The sequence below is a fragment of the Delphinapterus leucas genome, chromosome 5 (assembly GCF_059928025.1).
Source record: "Delphinapterus leucas isolate spDelLeu-1000000601 "Yukka" chromosome 5, BTC_Dleu_Yukka2, whole genome shotgun sequence".
NCBI lineage: Eukaryota > Metazoa > Chordata > Mammalia > Artiodactyla > Monodontidae > Delphinapterus > Delphinapterus leucas.
In genome coordinates, this window is record NC_143133.1 from 103696734 (window position 1) to 103718592 (window position 21859).

The window sequence follows — 21859 nt, forward strand, 5'->3', positions numbered from 1 at the left end:
TCAGTCCTATATATACCTGAACCCTCTGTTAGCTATGCCTTTCCAAGTGATTACCTTCCTTAGTTAACGTTTAATTTTTTGGTTCACTTGTTGGCTGAACCATTTTATCCCTTAAGCAACATGTTCCCAGCAAGACTTATTTACTTGTCATACAACTGTTCCCTGTTGGCCGAGTTTAGTAACACCGAAGTTCCTTAATTCATTTAATCGGACAATATGATGAGAAATTGGGACATTCCTAAAAGAGCTGTGTATCACATTTCCTGTAAATTAACGTGGATGCTACACAGGCTTCCAAAGAATGTGTGAGGAAAAAAATATTTTTAATCCAAGCACAAAAAAATTCAACCTACTTACAAGGCACCCACTAACATTGTGAACTCACTAGAGGTTTACCATAAGTGTTGTTTTGGGGTAATCCTGCAATTCAGTTTTTAAAAAGGCCATTAAACTCAAGAATAATATTACCATGTGTTCATTTTATCTTTCAGACATTAATCAGAATAACAAAATTATCGATAATATTCATGCCTTATGCTATGATAGACTAACATGAAAAAGAAAATGTAGTCTTTTTTTGCTCTGACCACTTTCCATATTTTGTTCTTTACTAATATGTTAAAATGTTTAAATAATTCTAAACATTATTAAAATAATTAGTAGATTACAGATTCCTAAATCAAAATCATTATTATGGTGATTGGATACATATTTAACATTTTATTTTTATATTATATTTTATATTATTAATATTTATAAAGACAATGTTATTTTAACATTAGTGAAGACTTCATATATCTATTTCAAACAGAAGCTCAGATACCATTTCCTTTCATAATTTCCTATAAGCTAACAAATGCATCTTTGTCGTCTTTTCATTGTTTTTTGCAATCAGGATTAACAACTCTTACAAGAATCAATAGCAAAACCAAAGCCAAAACAAAAATCCCAGCAAGTGTGCTCTTTACAGCATTTTCCTGGGTTTTTTTGGTATGCAAAGTGAAACATCTGTTGTTAAATTTTTTAAGTGATTTTCTTAAAAAGATAGCAGGTTATCCAGGTTTGGATCAGGAGAATATGTTTTAAACAATGCTTTGAAGCAGTCTCTTGATAATGGTATGAAACACACTAAATTTCTTTCTTCTCTGGGTAACATAAGTTGCATTCCCAAATCCTTTTAACTCAGATTTATAGAAGCAAAGTGTTGAGTTTAAATTAAGTAAAATAGTTGATTGGATTTTTCCTAATTTATCTCATTCATTAGTACTGGGTAAATACTATACATTATGATTAGCTTAGTTTTATTTTTTCTTATAAGAATACATACTCTGACTGAGAAAGCAAATAAGTGTATATGCATGTGTCAATTAAAAGAAGATGCAATAATATTTCCCTTCAAAATGTAACTGAGGAAAAGTTTATTTTAATCATCTGGGCAGGGTTTTATTTTAATGATGTCAGGTTCTTGCTGATTTAAAAAGACAGACAATGTTAAGACAACTAAAAATTTTTTTTCTTTTGAGGTAACATTATATTATCTTCATTTTCAAGCACTGACATTACATCAACTAGCAATAGAACCATTATTTAATTCCCAGAAGTTTGTTAATTTTTTGTTTCTTCTAGCATATTATAGTAAATTGTACAACATTAACGTGAAAGTTCCCTTATAAGTCTCACTGTTTTTCTACTCTGACAGGCATTCTTGCCATCATCAACAGGAAGGTGGAAGGAAATCACTAGAATTTATACTCCATAACACCAGAGACTAAACATTCATTCCACAAATAGTTCTTGAGGGCCTCCTATGTGACAGGCAGTGTGCTAGAAGCTGGGGATACATTGGTGAATAAGACAGACCATAGTAGGCATTTGATAAAAAATCGTAGAATGAATGGGTGAACAAGCCTTCATTGAAACAGGCTTCAGGTTCCAAGCTCTGATAATCATTTATCTGCTTTAAGTTTTACAGATGATGAAACAGAGACTCAGAGAGGTTAAGTAAAGTACTCAAGGCATACAAGTAGTAAGTACTGGTAGCAGGACTTGACCCATGTCTGTCTGACCAGACAGTTCATGCTCTGTGCCTGTTAGACCATATTGCCCAACAAAATGCAAACATGATGAAGAATTAACCTGTACCTTTTTGATTTGCTTGTTGTCGTTGTTTTGGTCAGCTCTTTTTCTTGAGACTACAGTGTCTCAGACAGGCACTCCCATCCTTAGCCTTTATTTTCACTTACATTTTCACTGTAATATGTGGGTGTGGGCTGGATATTCATGTCTGTGTGAGAGGCATGGTTGATGCAGTGAATAATAACTATGAGTTTCTTTAATTCTACTTCTTGCTAGATTTTTTATAGAGCTATATACAGCTATACTAACATTTTAAAATGCCTAATATTACAAAGTAAATTACCATGTTTTCAAAGAGAAGAAATGCATTTACAGAGATTCTGCTCTCTAAAATACTTAAATTTTTAAAATGTTGTTGTCATTGGTGGAGGAGAAAGGGAGTACTATTTGTTCAGTTATGTTTTTAGATCAATAGTGCAGGGTTCTTCGAATTAGCTGATCCTCTTATGTAAGTCAAGGGCAGTAAATCAGTGACAGAAAAAAACAGAAATTATCTGTCCTGCCCAGCAGCTCTCTGGCAAGAAGGGCAGACTTGCCAGCACTGATTGTCAAGCATTTGTTGTTGATACTTTTACAATTCAAGTCAGGCCCAGTTATAGCACACAAGTCAATTTGTGTTCATCAAATATTTATAGAACACCTACTTTGTGCTAGAGGCCAAGGATACTTTGATCGCCAAGGTAGACAAAAGCCCTGTCCTCATGAAGCTTTGTGTCTAGAGGGGAAGACAGAAAATAAAAACTACTTATATGTGCTGAACCTAAGACCCTGTGCTGAACCAGGAAAGGTGAGGCTTTGGGAACAGTAACTTAGGGACCCTAACCTCCTTCCAGGGGAAAAATGACTTGAAAGGAAAAGGCTTTTGGACTTGAAACTTGTGGTTTGAATGACTGTGTGGTTTATATCAGACACCGGCCACATGACAGGTACTTGACAAATATCTGTTGAACTAGTTTGTGAACATAGAATGAGTGAATGATTGAATAAATAAAATGAAATACTGATTCTCTTTGTCTAAGAAGGCATAGGTTTTGAGAACCATATTAAATCATTGTTAGTCTCTGTATGTTTTTTTTTGTCTTACCCTGAACAACAGTATGAGAACCACTATCCAAGGGGAAATTAATACTGAAGGGTTGGAAGCCAGATTGGATCAGAGCTTGATGGGCAAGCCTGAGACTAATGTGACAGTGACAGCCATAACTGGTTAGCATCTGCAATGGGAAAGCACATTGCAGGGAAGAAGGGTAGGGCTAGCTCTGTCTCTTATGGAAAGTCTCCTTCTATTGACTTGGTAGATATCAGTTTGCTTTTCTTACAGAAGCTGATACCACGGCAATAAGGAGAAAAATAGGACATTTTCTCCTTCAACCCAATGCCAATCACAGGAGCTAGAGAAAAGACAGAGATGCTCTTTTGCTTCTGTCACATTAGACTCAAAACCACAAAGGGTGTGACCAACACCAGTTGGAGTGCTGCTCCCTTCTCTTGGAATGACCCCTAAAATGCAGGAGTGGGGCTCTGGCAGTCCTGTTAGTATTGTGATACCCTGACCCTCTAGCCACAGGTGACTGAGTAGGGGTAGATCCCTTACCCAAGCTAGCCCTATCAGCTTCTCTCCCCAGTTTTATGTTTGCAGAGGAAATAAGCAAAGGAAATAATTAGGTTGATTGGCCTGAGGTCATATTCATGGCAGCATTCTAGAGAGAAAGCCTACCAACTTCAGCAGCAGGAGCCACCAAAACTTCCAAACTTGATCATCTGATTCTTCTGTGAAATCTGAGACACCTGATTGTCCTTTTAAATAGTACCCCCATTATTTTTTGGTAAGTTAATGGCAGGGGAGTACTATTTAAAAGGTAAGTTAGGGCTTCCCTGGTGGTGCAGTGGTTAAGAATCCTCCTGCCAATGCAGGGGACACGGGTTTGAGCCCTGGTCCGGGAAGATCCCACATGCCGCAGACCAACTAAGCCTGTGCGCCACAACTACTGAGCCTGAGCTCTAGACCCTGCGAGCCACAACTCCTGAAGCCCGGGCGCCTAGAGCCCGTGCTCTGCAACAAGAGAAGCCACCGCAATGAGAAGCTCGCGCACCACAACGAAGAGTAGCCCCCGCTCGTCGCAACTAGAGAAAGCCCGCGCACAGCAACAAGGGTCATGTACCACAATGTTCATTGCAGCTCTATTTACAATAGCCAGGATATGGAAGCAACCTAAGTGTCCATCAACATTTGAATGGATAAAGAAGACTTGGTACATATATACAATGGAATATTACTCAGCCATAAAAGGAAACGAAATTGAGTTATTTGTAGTGAGGTGGATGGGCCTAGAGACTGTTATACAGAGTGAAGTAAGTCAGAAAGAGAAAAATAAATACCGTATGCTAACACATATATATATGGAATCTAAAAAAAAAGGTTCTGAAGAACCTAGGGGCAGGACAAGAATAAAGAGGCAGATGTAGAGAATGGACTTGAGGACACAGGGAGGGGGAAGGGTAAGCTGGGACGAAGGGTAAGTGAGAGAGTGGCATGGACTTATATATACTAATAAATGTAAGATAGCTAGTGGGAAGCAGCCGCATAGCACAGGGAGATCAGCTCAGTGCTTTGTGACCACCTAGAGGGGTGGGAGGGAGATGCAGGAGGGAGATATGGGGATATATGTATATGTATAGCTGATTCACTTTGTTATAAAGCAGAAACTAACACACCATTGTAAAGCAATTATACCCCAATAAAGATGTTAAAACAAAACAAAACAAAACAAAAAACAAACAAACACAACAACAAAAGAAACAAAGACCCAACGCAGACAAAAATAAATTAATTAATTAAAAAAAAAACTCTAAAAGGTAAGTTAATTAGTGGCTGAGATAGCTTCTGGGGTTTGCTGAACTATTTCAAAGGGAAAGTTAAGATCAAATGTTTGGGAATCAAACTGAGTTTTTAAAAAAAGCAAAAATCACACATTGGAAACAGAAGCTGTATTTTCACACAATGCAATAAAGCACTTAAAGTGATTAAGTATATAGTACCAGTAGTAAAACTCTGTAGAAAATAAAAACTTTTTATTTGGAGTATTTTATAACATTCATTTAAAAAATCTTTCACTATTTAATAAAAATGTCTTGAATTAAATTAACAGTATTTTCTGTAAAATATGCCCAAGATTAGATTAATGACAACAGATATTTATAATTTTGAGTCTTCTGATCCAAGAATAAGGTATGAATTTTCATTGATTCAAATTTTCTTCTTTATGTCCCTTAAGCTTTTTTCATATGACTTGCATACTTTTCATTTATTGTTATGAGATTTTCCCCCATTATATGTTTTAACTGCACACATAAAAGCTATTGATTTTTGAAAGAGAATATAGAGATGTCCTATATTGGTGAGTAAAAAAAAAATTAGCTTAACTAATGAAGGGAGACTTTCCTTAAGATTTGTACTATTGGTTTCACCCAAACAGACTTAATAATATATATTAATAAAGTATTTACCATGTGTGCTTTTGGGAACGATCCTCCTACGCTTATGAAGAGCAGCAGTGACCCCTACTGCTCAAATAAGGCAGCTCTAGGTGTCAGCCAGGACAGGGATTCTTTTTTTTTTTTTCTTTTCTTTTATTGGAGTATAGTTGATTCACAATGTTGTGTTAGTTTCAGGTGTACAACAAAGTGAATAAGTTATAAATATACATATAACCACTCTTTTTAAGATTCTTTTCCCATATAGGCCATTACAGAGTATTGAGTAGAGTTCCCTGTACTATACAGTAGGTCCTTATTAGTTATCTATTTTATATATAGTAGCGTGTATATGTCAATCCCAATCTTCCAATTTATCCCTCCCCCTTCCCTGGTAACCATAAATTTATCTTCTACATCTGTAACTCTATTTCTGTTTTGTAGATAAGTTCATCTGTATCTTTTTCAGATTCCATATATAAGCGATATCATACGATATTTGTATTTCTCTGTCTTACTTCACTCAATATGACAATCCATGTTGCTGCAAATGGCATTATTTTGTTTTTTTATGGCTGAGTAATATTCCACTGTATACATGTACCACATCTTTATCTATATTGCCATAGATATATTAGAATCTTGCTTATCTTTCTATAATTTTACTGCCCTTTGCTGGTCACGTTCTTTTGTATAGTTATTTCTATCTATAGGTAAGGTATACTCTGATTTATTTTCCCAAGTACATATTTTATAATTATGGCATTTCCTTGCAAGGCCTACCACCAGTGGCCACTGCTATAGAAAATCAATTCTTAAGGCCAAACTTACACTCAAATTCAGAGATGATTGTATTTTCAAATAGAAGGATGGTCTTAATTTTTGTAATGAATTAAAAATTAATTCCTAAATGAGATGATAAATTCACATTGCTATACTTTTGATAGATTTTTCTCCCTCTCAAAGTATACACAACATGCTCTGGTGACAAGATCTGTGGAAACTGACTATGGTTAAAGAACAAGCAGGGCCAGTAAAATGCTTGTCTATTCAAGTTTGCAAATGTCCAGTTTCATCCATTTTCCTTCTTATGTGGAAAAATAGGCACGACTGATCACAAACTGCAGATTTTACCTGGGTATAAAACAAAATGCCAATCCTTTGGCACCAGTCTGTATACACACAAAAATGGCTAAAGTCTTCAGTTGTGTTTTTCTTCCACCAGCTTTGACAAACTGTACCCTGGCATTGTTGAAGCCACATTCATCATCAGACAACGAGGAAATGGCCAAGAGTTATGCCATTGTTGGGATATTGAAAAAAAAAACAAAACTATGCTGGCTGAAAATAAATTTGAGATTTTGCCATATGCTGTTAAAGCCAAAATCTTTTGCAAAATCTCTCAAATTGAAACCATTCCGCAATATTCACTCAACAAGTGTTTCATGGACAGTGTAAGTGGAATTGCTTTTTAGGCACCAAGACTAAAAAGATTTCTAAATGCTTCCAGCCAAATTGAGCCAAGTAGCGGAATCAGGCGACAAAAATAACGGAGGCGACCCCCGAAGAAGGCAAGGAGGGGTAAGAGCCTTCGCGCTCTCCGTACCTTCCCTAGAACTGACTGCTGAGGTTGTCTGAAAAAAAAGTATTAAGATTCCAGAGAACAGAGTGCAAACAACCACAGCCCTAAACCAAAATATTTAAGGCTGAGAGTAAGGTAGAAAACGATATTATCTCAAGATTTCTGCAGAAGCGAGTAAAACCTTTACTCCCGCGATTCCGGCAGCTTCCGCCCCGCAGTCTCTAAGCTCCGCCCCACAGGCGGCCCCCGAGGAGAAAGGCCCGCCCTTTGGCCCCAGACTGCCTGCGGCCCACCAGCGCGCGTGCGCAGAGTCTTACGTCACATCCGGCGCCAGGACGCCCGATTCAGGAAGCGGCCGAGTAGTTGTGGCGGTGGTTTACGTCCAGTTGGTTGGTGTTTCATCCTTGCTGGAGCGACTGGGTAGACCGCGGCGTCATGGTCGAGGTAAAGTGACACTTGGGTGCCCAGGGACCATCTGTTCTGGATTATTTTTCTTTGGCGGCGGACGTGAGGGACCGAGGGTGCTGGGAGTCAGGGGAGAGTAGCGGCTGCGAGGGGAGGCTGTTTGGCCGAGGCCGGGTAGTCTCTTAAGGTTTTTAGGGAGGCAGAGAAGCCGGATGAGAGCACAAGTTGGAGGTTCTGTCTGGGCGGGAAGCCTGAGATAATTCCTCCAGTTTTCATTTGGCCCTTGGGCACTTGAGCTGGGCACTGTCCTCTGAGGCGGAGTTTCTGTCGATGTTCGACCAGTGGTACTCGCTGCCTGCTGGGTCGAGTCGGTGATTCTGTGTCTTACAAAACTAGCGGTCTTCTCTGGTCTTCATTTTTTGTCTTACTAAAGCTCTTCCCCGGGAAAACCTGCCATTCTTGAATTTTTGCATTTTCCGCTAGCTTGAACAACTATTAGCAAGCCTTGTTCGTTTTATCTCAAAATTCTTGACTCTTGTCCAGGCCCACTGCCATCATCTGAATTCAGACCACATCATCTTCCACCAACGCTGATGCATTAGCTCTTAGGTGGTCTCCTTGCTTCTGTTTCTGTCACCCCTCCCCCACCCCCAGTAAATTGATCAGTTTAAAACGTAGGATGTTCGAGCTTTTCTTGCTTAAGACCCTTTAGTGGTCCTATGTATCTAGAGCAAAAATGCAGACCGCTGCAATGGTATAAAAAAAAACTTATCTGGACCTTGTCTATCCTTACAACCTCATTTTGCATCATCAACCCACCCTTTCACCGAACATACACAGCTGTACTGCAGGTTCTGGCATTATTTCGGTTACCAAACGCCTTTGTATTTACATGGCCTTTTCTCTCTGCTTGGATTGTTCTTACCTCTATTTTGTGCAAGGCTAACTCCCTCTCTGCTTAGCTGCCACCTCAGAGAGATCTTTCATTACCACCCTAAGGTCTTCTTCTGTCCTCGGTCTCAGCCCCCTGCTTGTTTCCTTCATAGCACTTATTAAAATGTGGAGTTACTTTGTTTGTTTTTATTTGCCTGTTTCCTCTTGAGCACAGGGACCGTGGCTGCCTTTCATCATTCTGTTGTTAGTTTCTAGCACAATACCTGCCACTGAATTAGTAGGAGTTCAGTAAATATTTATTGAGTAAATGACTAATCTCAGGCATCACTCAGCTGGTATACCTGGGGCTCTGGCCCAAGAGGAGCTTCTTCCTCTTCTCTGAACTTGACTCCTATAGCTTGCTACAGATAGCTGTGGTGAGTGGTACAAAGCTTTTTACATATTTAAACATGTAAAGTGTATAACTAATTTCACTTTAATTTAGGTTATGGTATATATAATTTGTAGCTAGCTATGTAATTATACTCTTTTGTTCTAGGAGGTACAGAAACATTCTGTGCACACACTTGTGTTCAGGTCATTGAAGAGAACCCATGACATGTTTGTGGCTGATAATGGAAAACCTGTGCCTTTGGATGAAGAGAGGTAGGGATAGTTCCTTTTCAATTGCTAGAATATTTCAACTTATAATATTGGGGGAGGAGAGCAGGGAGAGGGGAAGGTTTAAAGATTAGTAAGTAATACTAACTCATAGGATATCTATTCAGTAATGAGTTGTGTTTGGGCATAATTTAAGCTGAGTTAACTTTATTTTTTTTGGCCTTATCTTTTACAGTAAAAGTCCCATTAATTAATTGCATTTTACAAATACCCAGTAATTAGGAGAGTCCCTTTTAGGCGTTATATTTTATAATCAATCACTTTGTATGTGCTTTCAGCTTCCTGCTGCTCTCAGAGCCTTGCTGAGCTGAAATTGTACCTGGCCAGTACCTCTACTCCCATCTTTTCTCGTTAGTATGATGAAGATTTTTGAGTGGTGGCATATTTTTGGTTCTACATCTCCAGCTCCAGTCTGGGATTGCATTATGTGCAGTGTTCCTTCTTTGTCCTTTACCCTTCTTTAAAAATCTACCTAATTCCTCAAACAAGCATTTATATTTAACTTACCAAGTGGACTATCCTTAAAAGTAGCATAATAAGTGCATTTGTTTCTAAAATGCTGAATTAAGTACTTGGATTAGTTTGAACTAATCTTTCTAGGTATATCCAGGAAAGGTTACTATAGAAGCTTTTACTGTATTTTTATATTTAGACATTTGAAGGAAAGTATACTGACTTTGAGGTTTTTTTTTTTTTTTTGAGGGTTTTTTTTTAAAGGATATATTAGTTTCTATATATTTTAAAATGAGTTAGACCTTTGATAAATCAACATGAAAGTTTTTATATAATTGGTTAACAAACTAAACTATTACTTAATGGATGCTATGTGGTAGATTGTGAACAAAAGTGTGGAAATGCACTTGGAAATTTTTTAAAATATTGTTTAACTTTAAAATCTTAATAGTAACTTTTTCTACATGATTAGGCAAACTTAAGCTACTTAAATTCTTGTTTTCTGGATATCTGTGAATATATTTACATTGGTAAATATATTTAAAGTACTCAAAGATACATTTTTATGTTTATAATTTTTAAATAGTCACAAACGAAAAATGGCAATCAAGCTGCGTAATGAGTATGGTCCTGTGTTGCATATGCCTACTTCAAAAGAAAATCTTAAAGAGAAAGGCCCTCAGAATGCATCAGATTCATATGGACACAAACAATATCCTGCCAATCAAGGTGAGTATGGCATTGTCAGAAATGTCAGGATTTATATGTGAATTTTAAAAATAGAAAAATGAAATGTCTTATTAGTGCTTCTTCTGGAAGGACTTATTAGAGCCATACCCTATTTAACAGCTTGATTTCCTCATTGGAGTAGTGAGTGAGATTATTGGTTGGTGGATTTTTCCCTTATAGGAAATTAAAACAGTGGTATAATGATGGCAGAAATTCTTAGGATATGGAGATAGTCATAGTGGAGACTAAAGGAAAAATTCCTAACCTGTGGGGAATTTTTCTTTCATCTATCTGTTTTGGCTATAATTCAGAAAGATGATATTAAGTACTAAAATTGTAGTGAATAAAGATAATCCAAGATTCCACAGGAAAACCATTTGTTTGGAAGATAAACCTGAGTGGATTATTACTTGATAAGATGACCTCTCTACACACCATTGCTATATAGCAAATGTACAAGCTTTCTTGACACCACATCAGCAAATGATCAAAGAACTACCTGTGAACATGGTCTTCAGAAGGCAAAGCAAAAATGATCAACTTACCTTATTTCTGAGGCTTGGGCTTAGTTGGGAAAATTTGAGATATCCAGTTGATAATTTAATATTATTTAATTCATTAAAAGACGTGATACTTGTATATAAGATAATTTTGCCACAGATGAATTTTCTCTCTCTCTCTCTCCCTTTTTTTAATAGGACAAGAAGTTGAATATTTGGTGACAGGTACACATCCGTATCCACCAGGACCTGGTAAGTAGCTGTTATATTTGAAAATGTCTTATTGTCACTTATATTTCCATGACTGAGCCAATAATATGATTCCCATTGCCTGTAAAATATAAGATAAGCTCAATAACCAAGCATCCAGGCATAGCTGTTTAGATGATAATTAACTAAGTTTCACATGCATTCATTCAGCAAACATTCTTAAGCACTTATTTTTTTTAGGCACTGTGCTAAGAATTCAAAGACAATAAGACTGCTCCAGGCTAAGACAAGCTTATTAAACCTGGAAGTTTAGTCGGACACATAAATATCATGAAGCTTATAAAAGTGTTAGAAGTGTTAGTATTGAAGCAGGTATGATAGAAACATATCCTGGGTGTGTTGTATGTGAAGAGGAATTAGCACACAAATGGAGTGGCCAGTATAACAGGGTGGAGGACAAAAAGCTTAGTATATCCAGGTTCTAGTAATTTTAGAGGACGGAATTCACTGTATTCAAGTATAGATGAATTGGTGTTTCTTGTTGTAGGAATTTACATTTACCCTTCGAAACATTCTGGTAGTATTTGGGGAACTGCTTAATTTTTATATTTGAAGGTAATATCCCAAGATAATAGAAATTTAACTTTACTATCTTGGGCTATGTTAATATTAAGCTGTTTTGATTAAATATATGAGACAAATTTGAGATATATGTTGTTGGGCAATATTTATTGTAAAAGAATTAGAAACAAAAGACCTACAAAATGTAACAAAAATTTTTGTAATATCACCACCTAGAGATAATCACCATTACCTTTTTGTTATGCTTTCCTCCACTATTTTATTGTAAATGCATGTAAATGGAAGCAAAGATAGATACTAAAAGGAGTTGATTTTTTTTTATTTCAACAGGGGTTGCTTTGACAGCGGACACTAAGATCCAAAGAATGCCAAGTGAATCAGCTGCACAGTCCTTAGCTGTGGCATTACCTACTTCTCAAGCCAGGTAGGAGATACTATGCTTCTAAATAACAAAGATTTTGAAAGCATAGTTTACTGTTCACATTTTTTCTCATTTTTAAATTTGTTTCTTTGTAGTTACGTATTGTATGACATTTTCCTTTACCAGTGCTTACAAAAACTTAAAATATAGAGTCAGTCCTGCAGAACACCTGACTGGAGACATTAATTACTTAGAATATGGTGTTTCTTTTGCCTCAGGGTTGATGCAAACCGTAGTGCACCTGCTGGAGGTGAATACCGACACCCTGGGGCTTCTGACCGGTCACAGCCTGCAGGGGCGGTAAGTTGTCTGTGTCAAATCACATCACGCTGTGGGTTTCTAACTTTAACATGTTGCCTATTTCCATTTATTCCAAGATTCTTACCTTAAATATTAATAAATGAACATTTTCCTTGGACTTGTTCAAGTAAATAGCGGCCTGAGCTAGTTGCTAATATTTCATAGCCCTAAAATTTAAGTTGCTAGTGGATTGACAGAATAATTTAAAGTTCTGTTAATTCTGTGTCTACTTGCACGTTGGACATAACATTTATTTTGATGAAGATAATGTGATGATGCTCTTTATTACCCACTATTAAAAATGCAAGCATGGTTATTCTGAAGCTTCTATTAGTACATGTTAGATATGAAAGTGTTTTTTTATTAAACTCTCATTTGGTTTGTACAGTTAGAGTTGAGTGCTATTAGTATCGTAATATTCACAGGCTATACAACTAACATCTTACAAATGAGCATTTAGAAATATATTATTTGTTTGTAAGTAAATGGCAGCTACTGTTGTTATTGGTGAAAGTAGTTATAGAAAGAATAACTGAAAATATGCAGTTTGCTTTATTATGCTGTTACTTGAAGTGAGTGCAGTCTTTACTTCCTCAGTTTATTATGCAGTTGCTTTGTGAAGTGAATGAATTTGTAGTCCTCCTACCAGGGTCTTTAGCCTCCATTCACAGCATCTGCCCAGGCTTTCTGCCTCCTTAGGATATAACATAAGCTTCTTGAGGGCAGTAACTTTACAGGCTTCAGTGTTTTTTGGACGGGTGGGTGCTATCAGTATATGGTTATATCAGCTAGTATACCCTTTAAGATAGTATTGAAATACTTTTGTGGGAGATAAATAGAAGGAACTTTCAGTTTCTCCTTTGTAGTATGAAATCAATAATGTTAAAATATGACAAAAGCAACGGCATTAATCCACATATATTTACTTAAATAATAATGGGCGCTTACATTTAGCATTTACTACTCTGTTACAGTCTTCATGATAACTGTATGAGATAGTTGCTGTTATTTCCATTTTACTAATGAGGCACAGAGGTTACATAATTTATACCCAAGGTCATTAGCTAGTAATGGACAGAGTTGGGTTTTGAACCCGTGCACAGTGATATGTGCTCTCAATGTTAAGGTTCTGCCTTTCTGAGATTTTTTAATTGTTTTTTAAAGTTAAAATTAACATACGGAAAATATAGTTCTGATTGGAAGTCTTAGACTCATTTTCTAGGTATGCAGATATTTTTCAGATATCTTTTTTTCTTTACTTAAGGAAAAGAACTTTCATAAATCCCTTTGACTTTCCATTTTTGAATTGATAACATGAAACCTTAGGTAAGATATCTTTAATAATTAATCTATTCCATATCTAGGTTGTTATGGACAGTGGTAATGCCAAGAACTCCGCACTGATGGCTAAAAAAGCCCCTACAATGCCGAAACCTCAGTGGCACCCACCGTGGAAACTCTACAGAGTGAGTGAATCTGTATATTATTCCACTACATGAAACATGATCACTACTTTCCAGTTAAACAAGAGCCGAGGAATGGAATAAGGAGGAAACAGAGTGAATATGAGAGCTGGTAGAGTGATCTGAGGTGGGGTGGAGGGAGGGGCTTAGACAGTATCTTAAAAGATACTTTGGGAAGGAGACTTCATTAAATGGAAGTTATACTTGTATATTGTATAAGATACAGTATAAAATATTGATAGAAGGCTACTAAATGGAGAGCAGACAAAATAAATTTAGGAAAGTGTTCGAGGTGTTCTATGTGAAGGCCAAGGAGAAAATCCATACGTCAGGACATTTCTGTGGCCCTACCAGTTATCTTTTTAATTATAGTAAATTGGAGTGATTCAAAATGTACCAAATCTAAAATAAAATGTAAATAGTAGGAAACGTACAGCTAGACAAATTATCATACCTTAGAATAGACTTTCTTTTGATGTATAGATCTAATAAATCTTAATAGATATATAAATTTGGGTAACCACTACCGCAATCTGGATAATAGAAGTTCCATTGATTCAAAAACACCCCTGTGCTGTTTTCTTATAATCATATCCTTTCTCACCCCTGCCAACCATTCATCTTTTTTCGATCACTGTAGTTGTACTTTTCAGTTGTATCATATTTAACATAAGTGTGATGAGTTGAAATTGAATAAACTTTAGCTTCTGTGTAGTGAGCCTGCTCATTCTACCTTTTTAAATACAGGTGATCAGTGGGCATCTTGGCTGGGTTCGATGTATTGCTGTGGAACCTGGAAACCAGTGGTTTGTTACTGGATCTGCTGACAGAACTATAAAGGTAATAAGGAAGGAAGAAAAATGTAAACATGATTTTGTGTTTGCCGTGTAATTTTAATGTTTTATTTCCTCTGGTGGGAATTGCTGTTCTAGTTCTCTGATTTCTTAGACCCGAGTGTGGAGTAAAATTTATTATCTATACCAGTTAAAAGTCCCATATAGGGCTTCCCTGCTGGTGCATTGGTTAAGAATCCACCTGCCAATGCAGGGGACATCAGTTCAAGCCCTGGTCCGGGAAGATCCCACATGCTGTGGAGCAACTAAGTCTCTGTGCCACAACTACTGAGCCTGCGCTCTAGAGCCCACGAGCCACAACTGCTGAGTCCGTGTGCCTAGAGCCCATGCTCTGCAACAAGAGAAGCCACCGCAGTGAGAAGCCCGTGCACCACAATGAAGAGTAGCCCCTGCTCACCACAACTAGAGAAAGCCAGCGTGCAGCAATGAAGATTCAGTGCAGCCAAAAATAAATAAAATAAATAAATTAAAAAAAAAAGTCTCAAATAAATATCTGTTTGAAAAGTGGTATTTAAGCAACAGTTTTTTTTCCAAACAGTACATGCTGACTATTTACAACTAATTTCTTCATATTTTTTCTCCTTCTGGTTACAAAATTAAAGCATGCTTATCTATAAAAAATGTGGAAAATGTAAAAGAGTATAAAAGAATATAGACCCAGGGCTTCCCTGGTGGCTCAGTGGTTAAGAGTCTGCCTGCCATTGCAGGGGACCTGGGTTCGAGCCCTGTTCTGGGAAGATCCCACATGCCGCAGAGCAACTAAGCCCCCGCGCTACAACAAAGAGCAGTCCCCACTCGCTGCAACTAGAGAAAGCCTGCGTGCAGCAATGAAGACCCAATGCAGCCAAAAAGAAAGAAAGAAAGAAAAGAAAAAGAATATAGACCCATGCATAATCCTACCACTGTCAGCTATTTGAATTTTCTTTTTAACATTTATTTCTGTGTATGTGTATCTGCATTTTCTTCTGAGTTTTTTTCCTGTGTATATAAATGTGTATCTTTTAAAAATCATGTTTGATATGTAATTTTGTTCCCAGCTTTTTTTCAGTTAATATTGTGTCAAAGGCATATTCCTGTCAAAAACTGAACATCTTTTTTTAAAAATTTATTTTAACTATAGTTGATTTACAATATGTTAATTGCTGCTGTACAGCAAAGTGATTCAGTTATGCATATATATACATTCTTTCTCATATTCTTTTCCATTATGGTTTATCACAGGTATTGAATATAGTTCCCTGTGCTATACAGTAGGACCTTGTTACATATTCATTCTATGTATTATGGTTTGCATCTGCTAATCCCAAACTCCTATCTTTTCCTCTCCTGAACATTTTTTTAAATGGTTCCATAGTATTATGTCATTTAGATATTCTATAATCTATTTTCCTTCTGTTAGGCATTAAAGTTTTTTTAGTTTCCTAATTTTTCACTAACATAAGTAATGCTGTAGTTAATATGTGCCTAAAGCTTTTTCTGTATTTTAAAGTGTTTTGTTATGATAGTTTCCCAGAAAAAAGTATTAAAGGTCAGGCATTCTTGAAGTTGACACCCAAAGTTAAAAATTATTTTCCAAAATCGGTGAATTGATACTTGCAGCATGTGAGAGGATCCTTTTCAGCACATTGCTTGTGTTTTTAAAAAAATATTTACTATTGTGATAAGTAGAAGTGAATATCTAATCTTTCAAAAACTGTGTATATGAAATTTATAGTGATGTTGAAGTTTTTGATACCTTTATTTGCTACGTTTAGGTTTTTTTTTTTTTAAGTTGATGCCATCCTTGACTAATTTAATACCTCAGTATTCATACTTTTACTATCAGTGATATCCTTTATATATTAAGAATATTAACTTTTTGTAATCTGTGCAGATATTTTCCCAGTTTGATCATGCCCTTTAATTCTCTTTTCCCTGATTTTATTTTTGTTGATGGGGTCATTTTGCAAACTTTTATATTTTTATGTGTTTTTATCTTTCACTTTTTGAAGACAATTTTAACATCAAGATTCTAAAAATTTGCTTTGGAATAATAAAGAAGAAAAATTAAATATTTTTTGATTGCAGATCTGGGACTTGGCTAGTGGCAAGTTAAAACTGTCATTAACTGGGCACATCAGTACGGTGCGTGGTGTGATAGTGAGCACGAGGAGCCCGTACCTGTTCTCCTGTGGAGAAGACAAACAAGTCAAATGCTGGGATCTTGAGTATAATAAGGTAAGCATGAAGTTAAGGATTGGAGACATTATGGGCCCCTGTTTATCTTCCTAATTGTAGAGATTTTAACTTTCTTATTTTTTAGGTTATAAGGCACTATCATGGACATCTGAGTGCAGTGTATGGTTTAGATCTGCACCCAACAATCGATGTGCTGGTGACCTGTAGCCGAGACTCAACTGCACGGGTAAATGGAATAGAGCTGATCTGTACATATATTGCATCTTACAGTATGCTTATTTGGTCCTAAAGTCATGTATTTTTTGATAGAGAATTTAAAGATAGTTGCCTTGACCCATCAATGCTCTACCTAGTCTTCATCTTCTGAGTTCTGTGGCCCCACTATGTCTATAATTGGGAGGCCCCGCCCCTGATATGCGACCTCTCACATGCCAGTCTGTCACCACAGCTGAGGTCCATTAGCTGTTTCATTCAGTAGCCCCATTATACCCATTCTAGTCAGTAGGTCCCCTGATCTTGTAGCTTTTTTCCCCATTGGCTGCCTCCTATATACGTTCCCCAGCCAGCTTACAGGTGATTATTTCATTTACTCACTTTCTTCATTATATTCAAGGCAGGCACACAAAGTTGTCGAGTAGATTCCCAGGCTTGCATTGATCTAGTTACCTGCCTGAGATATGAATACCTGTTCTCTTTGATGGTATGTCTGTTGTGTTTTGATAGATTTGGGATGTGAGAACTAAAGCCAGTGTACACACGTTATCTGGACATACTAATGCGGTGGCTACAGTGAGGTGTCAAGCTGCGGAACCACAAATTATTACTGGTACGATTGATACTTTTCAAGTTTACAGTATATTCATATCAGAGTGCATTATGATTATATACTTTTCATATTTACTATGACTCTTGCTTTGTGTTGTATATACAGTGTTTCTGTGTGCACTTGAAATTTTTTGTGGTAACATTTCATCCCATTGTTTTTATCTCATACTTTTTACATATCTTAGAATCTTTGTATCAGGTAATGTCTAACTAGAAAATAGTGCTATTAGATACAACTAAGCATTGTTTTATAGTATCAAAATTACCGGTCTAGGAAATTAAAGTTAGAAGACAAAATACTCTCAGACTTTTAGAGCTGGTTTGAGTCTTGTTTTGCTTAAAATATGGTTAATATCATTGAATCTTCAAGACTAGAAAATAATTCCTTCCCGTATGTTTCATTAACTAAATGATTATTAGAGTTTTTTTCTTCCTCTCCACTAGGGGATGACATCATGTATTTGTTTTATTTGTTATTCACATTTGTTCTAGTTATTCAGATGACAGTGCAACAAGCGTTTATTACATTCTTTTAAGAATTAAACTTAAAATCAACCAAATATTTTGGAACTATAGAAAACAATTAGCCAAGGGTTAATATGACTTTTATTTCATATATATATGTCTGTGGAGGAATGCTTCCAATTTTATTATATTTAATTTTCACATTCTTTTTTTCTGATCTATGTGTATCTTGGGGATGTGTGTGTATTCTCCTTACAGGAAGCCATGACACTACAATACGATTATGGGATTTGGTGGCTGGAAAAACAAGAGTCACATTAACAAATCACAAAAAATCAGTTAGGGCTGTGGTTTTACATCCAAGACAGTAAGTATGTTTTCCTAAGTAGCTTCTCTTCTTTCTTCAGTTCTTAGTATAATACAGAAATACCAACATGAATACTACTTTGGTAGTCATTTAGCCACTGTCATTTTTTCACCTGTGCCACATATGAACATGCATTTCTTTTATTTTCCTTGCGTAGTATTTTGCTTCATGGCCTCTATAAGACAAGGAAAGCTTTCTGCATGGTGAAAATGATGTCAAATGAGATAACACGAATAAATCATGGTTAAAAGTTGCATGTCATAATCGAAGCTAACAGTAGCTATATTTAATGTTTTGGACATAAATATTATTAGGCACTGAGCTATACATAGAATAGTTAATTCTTAAGGAGGAAGTTAATATAATCGGAAAAAATAGTAGTGATCATGAACATTGTAGTCAGAGTATCCCAAGAGATGGAGCATAATATCACAACCTGTTGTCTATGAAACTATATCACCTGGCACTTTCTGGTCACAAGTCATATCTTGCCTCTCCTCCTCTCTTTCCCACTCTCCCTTACCTTTATTTTCACTCTTGTCCTTCCTCCCTTTCCCTGTCTTCTTCATTCCTTTTATTCTTCCCCCTCCCTTTCTCTCTTCCTCTTGCCTCTATTTCTTCCATTTTCTCCCTTCTTGTTCTGTCTCTCTCCTCTCTCTCTCTGGCTTTCTCTCTTGCTTTCTTGAAAATAGTTACATCACCCCTTGCCCTTTATGTGAGTTTAGGGGTTTGTATGTTTATTGCTTTAGCTTAGTGTAGAGCATCGGGGAAATGAGAGGAAAATAAAACTTCAACCTAAGACTTAACGTACATTTAAAATAATTTAAAAATCTGATTTAACTTGGAACAAATATCTTGATATTTTTATCTCTTGGTATGATGATAATATTTTGCTAAAACTGCATAGATCCTGACTACACGTGCAAAATACAACCATAATCAGATTTTATAAAATCCACCATTGTATTTAACTTGGTTTACTTTATCATTAATTCTTTATCTCATTTCAGTTACACATTTGCATCTGGTTCTCCAGATAACATAAAACAGTGGAAATTCCCCGATGGAAGTTTCATTCAAAATCTTTCTGGTCACAATGCTATTATTAATACACTGACAGTAAATTCTGATGGAGTGCTTGTATCTGGAGGTAAAATAAGATTTTTATGATAAATATGTTTTAGTCTGTCATCTTTTTCTTTTAGTGAGTAAAATTTCTAAGTCATCACACCTAAGTATTATAGCAGAACTTGCCTGTTTTAACGTTTGTTTGAATGTTCACGTGTGTTCATGCATATTCATAATGCACGTAGCATATTTCATAGTTTAGCTCTCTTTAAGTTCCCACATTGATAAATCTAAGTTAGGGGTTTATGCCAGAAATCGCCTAAAGTTTGGTTGTGTGTTCTGGAGTTGAATGTCGTTTTGTGGTGCTTTTTGAGATCTATAATAAATTCTGAATTAAGTACAGATGAAAGTAGACAAACTGATATTAAGAGGAGCTTGAGTGCCTGCATCTTATATATCTTTGTAGTAGTGACTGCAGTTACTACTGTGGTGCTTAATAAACATTTGTCAAGCTGAATTGTTGAGAGGACACCAGGTTTAACTATATCTTTCCCTTTAAGCTGACAATGGCACTATGCATCTTTGGGACTGGAGAACTGGCTACAATTTCCAGAGAGTTCATGCAGCAGTGCAGCCTGGGTCTTTGGACAGTGAGTCGGGAATATTTGCTTGTGCTTTTGATCAGTCTGAAAGTCGGTTATTAACAGCTGAAGCTGATAAAACCATTAAAGTGTACAGAGAGGATGATACAGCGGTAAGATTTCTGTTTCATATACATTGTAAAGTATAATAAAATCATCCATGCCAATTTTGCAAGCGTTTTCTCATTTTAAAGTTACTGAAATTATCAGAAGGGAAAGTAATCTTCATAATATTAAAGTATTTGTCATCTTGAATAGTGTCTGCTCATAGATTTCTTTATTGGTTTCATTGATGACAGCAAATCAATAGTTTTGATTTTATCTCAACGTTCCTTATTAGAGTTATTGGGAAAATCTTACACTAAGAATCACAGCAAATAAGTTGATTACTATGCAAATTAATTCTAGAATCATAAGCTTTGGTGTTATTAGAATGTCTAAATAGCAATTTTATTTAAAATGAAAAATCATAAACTGAATTTGTAGCAAATGCATTCATCCTTTATTAGATTCAGATAATGCTGAAAGTTTGTCACTTATCTTAAAATTGTTAAAGAACTGCTAAATATATAATGCTAAGTAATATAATTTTGAATAAGTGCCGTATTTTTGTTAGAAAGGAACCTATTAAATATGAAGCAGGCCAGAAATACTTTGTTTTAACTTACTTACTTTTCTATTTTTAGACAGAAGAAACTCATCCAGTCAGCTGGAAGCCAGAAATTATCAAGAGAAAGAGATTTTAATGTGGCGTTGTCTTCATGGTGGTTCCAGTTTTGTTTGTTTTTTTTTTAGCTTGGTGTTGATGGGAATATCCAGTCATTTGTGCTCTGGCTAGGAATATAAAGCAAAAACTCACATGCTTGAATCATTGCTTTTTCATATTTTACAATGAACTGTCCTCTCCCCATGTTTTTATTTCTAAAATAAACAGTTTGAGATCCTAGGAGGTAAGATGCAGATATCAAGCATATGTGGGTTTGTTGAACATAACTATCCTAAAGATAGAATGACTTATCACTTTTATTAAAACACACTTTTTTTTTTTTTAACTTACAGAACTGCTTACTGTAGTAGGACATGTTTTGAGGGGAGCAGTCTTTCTTTTTAATCCTTTAAAAACTGGTGTCTGTGACTGATAATTTGGGATTAAAGGATTTGAAGCGTTAACTTCTGTATGTTTATTCCACATACAGTTTTTGAGTGCGTGTTCTGTAAAGTTCTGCACTAGATACTGTTCAGGAAGTAGACAGATGAGATGTGTCTCTTTTCAGACGGGTCCCCAACCCCTGGGCCACGGACCAGTACAGGTCCGTGGCCTGTTAGGAACCAGGCTGCACAGCAGGAGGTGAGCAGCGGGCAAGCGAGTGAAGCTTCATGTGTATTTACAGCCACTCCCTGTCACTGGCATTACCGCCTGAGCTCCACCTCCTGTCAGATCAGCGGTGGCATTAGATTCTCATAGGAGTGCGAACTCTACCGTGAACTGCGCGTACAAGGGATCTAGGTTGCGCGCTATGAGAATCTAATGCCTGATGATCTGAGGTGGAGCTGAGGGGGAGATGCTAGTACTGGGGAGTGGCTGCAAATACAGTTTATCATTAGCAGAGAGGTTTGACTACACAGAGACCATAATAAATCAATTGCTTGCA

The 21859-nt window shown here is 36.4% G+C and overlaps 1 protein-coding gene across 3 annotated transcripts; it reads left to right on the forward strand.

The window, feature by feature from the left end:
* The first annotated feature begins 7515 nt into the window (after positions 1-7515).
* PLRG1 (pleiotropic regulator 1) lies at positions 7516-21377 on the forward strand. Of its 3 annotated transcripts, XM_089912300.1 has the most exons (16): positions 7516-7636; positions 9030-9136; positions 9430-9505; positions 10191-10333; positions 11032-11085; positions 11956-12049; positions 12265-12346; positions 13711-13812; positions 14557-14649; positions 16731-16880; positions 16966-17067; positions 17565-17667; positions 18390-18498; positions 19509-19648; positions 20127-20320; positions 20894-21377. In XM_089912300.1, the coding sequence occupies exons 2-16, from the start codon at positions 9085-9087 to the stop codon at positions 20951-20953; spliced, it is 1554 nt and encodes a 517-aa protein (XP_089768426.1). In that variant the 5' UTR covers positions 7516-7636; positions 9030-9084; the 3' UTR covers positions 20954-21377. The 3 variants fall into 3 exon arrangements, with proteins under 3 accessions (XP_089768426.1, XP_022455379.1, XP_022455380.1); XM_022599671.2 differs by lacking the exon at positions 9430-9505; XM_022599672.2 differs by lacking the exon at positions 7516-7636 and having other exon boundaries at positions 9117-9136; positions 9430-9501.
* The last annotated feature ends 482 nt before the right edge of the window (positions 21378-21859 follow it).

What these genes read in the sequence shown, in the direction of transcription:
- PLRG1 (XM_089912300.1), top strand. Translation starts at nt 9,085, where the DNA reads ATGACATGTTTGTGGCTGATAATGGAAAACCTGTGCCTTTGGATGAAG. An exon ending in TTACCTACTTCTCAAGCCAG is followed by an intron (nt 12,050 to 12,264) that starts GTAGGAGATACT and finishes CTTTTGCCTCAG; the next exon opens with GGTTGATGCAAACCGTAGTG. An exon ending in GTGGTTTTACATCCAAGACA is followed by an intron (nt 18,499 to 19,508) that starts GTAAGTATGTTT and finishes ATCTCATTTCAG; the next exon opens with TTACACATTTGCATCTGGTT.